Source organism: Chlorocebus sabaeus, chromosome 21 (genome assembly GCF_047675955.1).
Source record: "Chlorocebus sabaeus isolate Y175 chromosome 21, mChlSab1.0.hap1, whole genome shotgun sequence".
Lineage (NCBI taxonomy): Eukaryota > Metazoa > Chordata > Mammalia > Primates > Cercopithecidae > Chlorocebus > Chlorocebus sabaeus.
Genome location: NC_132924.1, coordinates 34,308,279 through 34,314,278, shown reverse-complemented (window position 1 = coordinate 34,314,278; position 6,000 = coordinate 34,308,279). Strand labels below are relative to the sequence as shown.

Genomic DNA, 6,000 nt, shown 5'->3' with positions numbered 1-6,000 from the left:
TGCCTGTTACTCCTCATATTCAGCACTGTCCTACCTCAAGGCCTTTGTACTTTCTGTTCCCTTTGCCTGGAATGTTTGTTCCTCAGGTACCTGCACTGCTTACTCCCTTACTTACCTCTGCTCAATTGCCACCTTATTGGAGAGAACTTTCCTTATCACCCTAAGAAAATACCCCAGCACTCCCTATCCATCCCCCTTATCCTGCTTTTTCTTTTTAGTTCTTATCTGAAAAATACATATTTCTTGTCTGTCACAAACACATGAGACACCAGAACTTATGCTCTGCAAGGGCAGAAATCTTGTGTCTTGTTCATCACTGTATCCCCAGCACTTTTAATAGTGCCTGGAATTTTTTTTATCACCAGGAAAATGATGAAAGCAATAATACTTCTGCCAAATTTGGTGTCTAGGTCTATTACCTGGAATGTTGCTAGAGGCTGAGGTGGGAAAAGTGGTGACTGTGCTCCGTATTGGGGCATGTTACATTTAACACAGGCTGAATTCCTAGAGAACTGATGACCTAAAAAACATTCAAACGAATACTCAATAAGGATTCAGGTAAAGCAGCAAAACACTGGCTTGCCACTGGCCAACTCAGAGCTTTGTTCCTTTTGACCTCCTCTCCTTTCTCTTTATTCCCATCCTTTCCCCATTAATGTGAACGTCAGTTTGTCAGATCATTAGTTCACCAAATGATGGGGAAGAAACAAAAACCAAGAAAGTATTACCAGTATAGAAATTTATTTGAATTCAAAATAATATGGCTATATTTATAATATAATAATTATCTAAAGCAAATATCATCATTGGCTCTGAAATGGGTCTAAAGATGTCATTCTTTTCAAGTCAAAAAAATACGCAGTAAGAATGTACAAGACAGAAAAAAATATAAAAACAAGTCTGCTGAGTGTTGGGAGTTGGTGAGGGATATCCTACCATATTGTGACTGAGTCCAAATAGAAAACATGCTGCAACAGTTCTCCTGCTTTATCAGCTCCCTGGAAAATAAACCAGTAACCCTGGTAGTGCAGTAACCATTTGGTTAACAGGACAAACTTCCTGATGGACACAGATAGTAATTCACTGCATATCCCTTCTCTAACTTCTCTCTTCACACCAATTCCTTTTCTTTAAGATGGGTTTCATCCGGTTGACAAAAGATTTGCTTTTATTTGTAGAGTAAAGCAGATAATATCCTGATTGGAGGATTCAACGATTTAATTGAGGATGCTCAGGGATCAAACTTTGTAAAAGGTCAATTCAGCTAGTTAGCAGAGACTATCAGTGGCTTGCAGAAAAAAAATTCAGATAATATGTTTGTTAAAAAGACAAAAAGAATAAGTGGTTAAAAATGGGTGAAAAAATCCTAGAGATTACTGTGACCTAGACAATCAAAAGCAGATAGGTGACCTTTGATTAAATCCATTTACTTGTGGAGTGAGCTAGAAGGAGGCTCCAAGACAGAGTTTGGTTCCCAACAGCGTCCGTGGCCAAGGGGCACACTCAGAAGGTCTCCTCCTCTCGTAGGAACTGGAACACGGATGAGAAGTCTTTCTTTGAGTAACCCTTTGCACACATCATCCTGTAGATCTGATGGGCCAGACTACCAAGAAGGATTGGGCTCTTTGTGCTGGTAGCAGAGTCTTGTGCCAATCCCAGATCCTAAACCAAACAAGAGGAGGAGAGAACACATTGAGACTGGTGGTAAAGGCTCTTTAGAACTGTGTTTCCTAATGTTTTGGTTTCAAAGAAGGAAAAATGTAATCTGAAAAAATAAGATAAATACTATGGTAAGTTAACATTTTTTAGTAAGTGCTTTCATATAACTGCAAAACTGCTCCACACAGAAATCTTGATTTCTCTTATATTTTTCCACCTTCCACAATACCTGTTTATTTTGTTTCACAGATTTGAAGAAAAAAAAAAATTCCCGGTGTAATCTTATCTGTGGAAATCTGTAAGACTGACAAATTTTTTTTAAAAGATTCTTAAAACAAAGAGAAATAAAACTGCAAAACAGGAAACAGTTACAAATATTACTTCATCCAATAAATATTTGAAGTGTGCTGACAATGTGCCAGAAGCTGGGATAAAATGATGAGCAAAACAGCCACAGCCCACCCAAACTCACATTGTGTTAAGGAGAAAGACAAATAAGCATGGTATAATTGGATAGGAGGAGTACTATCATGGGATCCAAGGAAGCAGGGTATGGGGTGCTGGGAAAGGTGAAGAGAAGGAGACAGTGAAGCACAGACCTGGAGCCAGGTGAAAACATCAGGGTGGCAGGGAGGTGGTGGGCAAGGAATAATGATCCGGGCAGACGGAACAGCAAATGTGAAGGTTTGCAAGAGAGAGAACAAGAGGGAGAAGTGAGTTCAGCATGATAAAAGCAAGGAGTGGGGGATGGGAAAGGAAATCAGTCTGGTTGAGGCAAGCAAAAGCCAAGGCATCTGGGGGCTTGTCAGACAAGTTGCAGGGATGGACTTTAATCTCGAAGTAACTGAAACTACTACAAAAACTTCAAAGTAGAAGTGACACAATCAGGATTTTACATTTTAGAAGCACACTCTTGCTTTGTTGTGGAAAATAAAGTGGAGAAGATCAGGCTGAAAGACAAGATCAGTTAAGATGTATTTGTGGTACAACACACAAGAGGCTCAGCCAAGGTATTGCTAGCGGGGGAGGAGGGATGGATTCAAGGCATATTCAGGAAGCAGAATGAACAAACGTCATGGGGAATGAGGGAGAGTAAGCCAAGTATGGGCACATCTTGTCTGTCTGACTATGCTTCACTTTATCATGCTTCACAAATAATGCATGTTTGTTTTTGTATTTTAATAATCAAAGGTTTGTGGCAGTCCTGCATTGAGCAAGTCTATCAGCACTGTTTTTCCAACAGCATGTGCCCAGTTCATGCAGCTGTCACATTTTGGTAATCCTCACAATATTTCAAACTTTTTCATTACTATTATTTCTGTTATAGTGACTGTGATCAGTGACTTTTTTTTTTTTGAGACGGAGTTTCTCTCTTGTTGCCCAGGCTGGAGTGTAGTGGTGCAATCTTGACTCACTGCAACCTTCGCCTCCCAGGTTCAAGCGATTTTCCTCCCACAGCCTCCTGAGCAGCTGGGATTACAGGCAAGTGCCACCACACCCAGCTTTTTTATTTTTAGTAGAGTTATTTTAGTAGGGTTTTGCCATGTTGGCCAGGCTGGTGTTGAACTCCTAACCTCAGGTGATACACCCGCCTTGGCCTCCCGAAGTGCTAGGATTACAGGCATGAGCCACTGCGCCCAGTGATCTTTGAGGTTATTATTGAAACTGTTTTGGGGTATCACAAAGCGCATATAAGATGGCAAACATAATCGATAAATGTGGTACACATGTGTTCTGACTGCCCTGCCGCTGAATGGCAGCTGTCTCTCTTTCAACGAACCTCAGGCCTCCCTATTCCCTGAGACACAAAATATTGAAATTAGGTCAATTAATAACCCTACAATGATCTCTGAGTGTTCAAATGAAAGGAGTCAGCTGTCTCACACTTTAAATCAAAAGCTAGAAATGATTAAGCTTAGTGAGGAAGGCGTGTAGAAAATTAAGACAGGCTGAAAGGCAGGGCAACTAAAACAAACAGCAGAATGCAAAGAAAAAATTCTTGAAGAAAATTACAAATGCTATTCCAGTGAACACATGAATGATAATGTGTTACTGCTCCCTATCAGCCTTACTGCTGATAGGGAGAAAGTTTGAGTGGTCTGCATAGATCAAACCAGCCACAACATTCCCTTAAACCAAAGCTTAACCCAGAACAAGGCTCTAACTTTCTTCAATTCTATGAAGGCTGAGAGAGGTGAGGAAGCTGCAGAAGATGTGTGAAGCTAGCAGTGATTAGTTCATGAGGTTTAAGCAAAGAAGCCATCTCCACAACATAAAAGTGGAAGGTGAAGGAGCAAGTGCTGATGGAGAAACTGCAGGAAGTTATCCAGAAGATCCAGCTATCACTGATGAGGGCGGCCACACTAAACAACAGATTTTCAGTGTAGATGAAATAGCCTGCTGTTGGAAGATATCATCTAGGACTTTCACAGCTAAAGAGAAGTTAATGTCTGGTTCCAAAGCTTCAAAGGACAGGCTAACCCTGTTGTTAAGGGTCAGTGCAGCTGGTGACTTTGAAGTTGAAGCCAGTGCTCATTTATCATTCCAAAAATCCTAGGGCCCTTAAGAATCACGCTGAATCTGCTCTGCCTGTGCTCTACAAATGGAACAACAAAGTCTAGAAGAAAGGACATCTGTTTATGGGATGGTTTACTGAATATTTTAAGCCCACTGTTGAGACCTACTGGTCAGAAGATTCCTTTTAAAACATGACTGCTCACTGACAGTACACGTAGTCACCCAAGGGTGCTGATGGAGATGTACAAGATTGTTGTTTTCATGTCTATGAACACAACATCCGTTCTGTAGCCCATGGATCAAAGAGTCGTTTTTCAACTCTTATGTGAGAAATATTTCATAAGGCAATAGCTACCATATATAGTGATTCCTCTGACAGATCTGGGCAGAGTAAACTGAAAACCTTATGAAAATAATTTGCCATTCTAGATGCCATTAAGAATATTTGTGATTCATGGGAGGAGGTCAAAATATCAACATTAACAGGAGTTTGGAAGAAGCTGATTCCAATGCTCATGTATAACTTTGAGGCCTTTAAGACTTCAATGGAGAAAGTCACTGCAGATGTGGTGGAAACAGAACTAGAATTAGAAGTGGAGCCTGCAGATGTGACTGAATTACTACCATTTTGTGCTAAACTTGAAGGGATGAGGAGTAGCTTCTTATGGATGAGCAAAGAAAGTGGTTTCTTGAGATAGCTCTACTCCTGGTGAAATGACAACAAAGGATTTAGAATATTACACAAATTTAGTTAATAAAGTAGCATCAGGGTCTGAGAGGATTGCCTCCAATTTTGAAAGAAGTTCTACTGTGGGTAAAATATTATCAAACAGCAGCACATAAATCTTCTATGAAAGGATGACTCAATCAATGCAGTAAACTTAAACTTCATTACTATTTTATTTTAAGAAATTGTCATAGCCACCCAACCTTCAGCAACCACCAACCCTGGTCAATCAGCAGTCATCAACCTCAAGGCAAGACCTTCCACCAGCAAAAAAGACTTATGACTCACTGAAGGCTCAAATAATTGTTAGCATTTTTTAGCAGTAGAGCATTTTGAAATTAAGATACGTATATTGTTTAGACATAATGCTACTGCACACTTTATAGACTACGGCATAGTATAAATGTAATTTTTATATGTACTGGGAAACCAAAAAATTTGTGTGACTTGCTTTGTTGTGGTTGTCTGGAACTGAACCCACAATATCTCCAAGGTATGCTTGTGTGGTATCTAGGTATATGTATTCTTTCTTTCTTTCTTTCTTTTTTTTTTTTTGAGATGAAGTCTCGCTCTGTTACCCAGGCTGGAGTGTAATGGCACGATCTCAGCGGACTGCAATCTCCACCTCCCGGGTTCAAGTGATTCTCCTGCCTCAGCCTCCTGAGTAGCTGGGCTTACAGACGCGTGCCACCACGCCTGACTAATTTTTTGTATTTGTAGTAGAAACGGGGTTTCGCCATGTTAGCTGGACTGGTCTCCAACTCCTGACCTCAGGTGATCTGCCCACTGTGGCCTCCCAAAATGCTGGGATTATAGGCATAAGCCACTGCGCCTGGCCGTATTCTTACTTTTGAATCAGAAACAAACAAAAAAACCCACCCTCAACTGGGAGAAAATAGCACTGCAGAAATCTGAAAGTTAGCTGGTCTAAAAATTGTTTTCTACAGTTGACAGCACAGACTGTCTAAAGTTGAGATCTCAAATAAAAGAAGGATGACAGTCTGCTTTTCAAATGACTTAACTGATTTTTACATATAAATCCATATATTAAAATTTTTTTTTAAATTTATTATTATTATACTTTAAGTTGTAGGGTA

General features: G+C 40.1%; 1 protein-coding gene across 1 annotated transcript in view; it reads right to left on the bottom strand.

Moving 5' to 3' along the window:
- Nucleotides 1–724: 724 nt before the first annotated feature.
- The window catches only part of HIBADH (3-hydroxyisobutyrate dehydrogenase), a 140,700-nt gene continuing 135,424 nt past the window's right edge, over nt 725–6,000 (bottom strand). Inside the window, exon 8 of the mRNA XM_007981790.3 lies at nt 725–1,662. Within this exon, the coding sequence (XP_007979981.2) occupies nt 1,504–1,662 (159 nt within the window). The 3' untranslated portion in view covers nt 725–1,503. The remainder of the gene's footprint in view (nt 1,663–6,000) is intronic.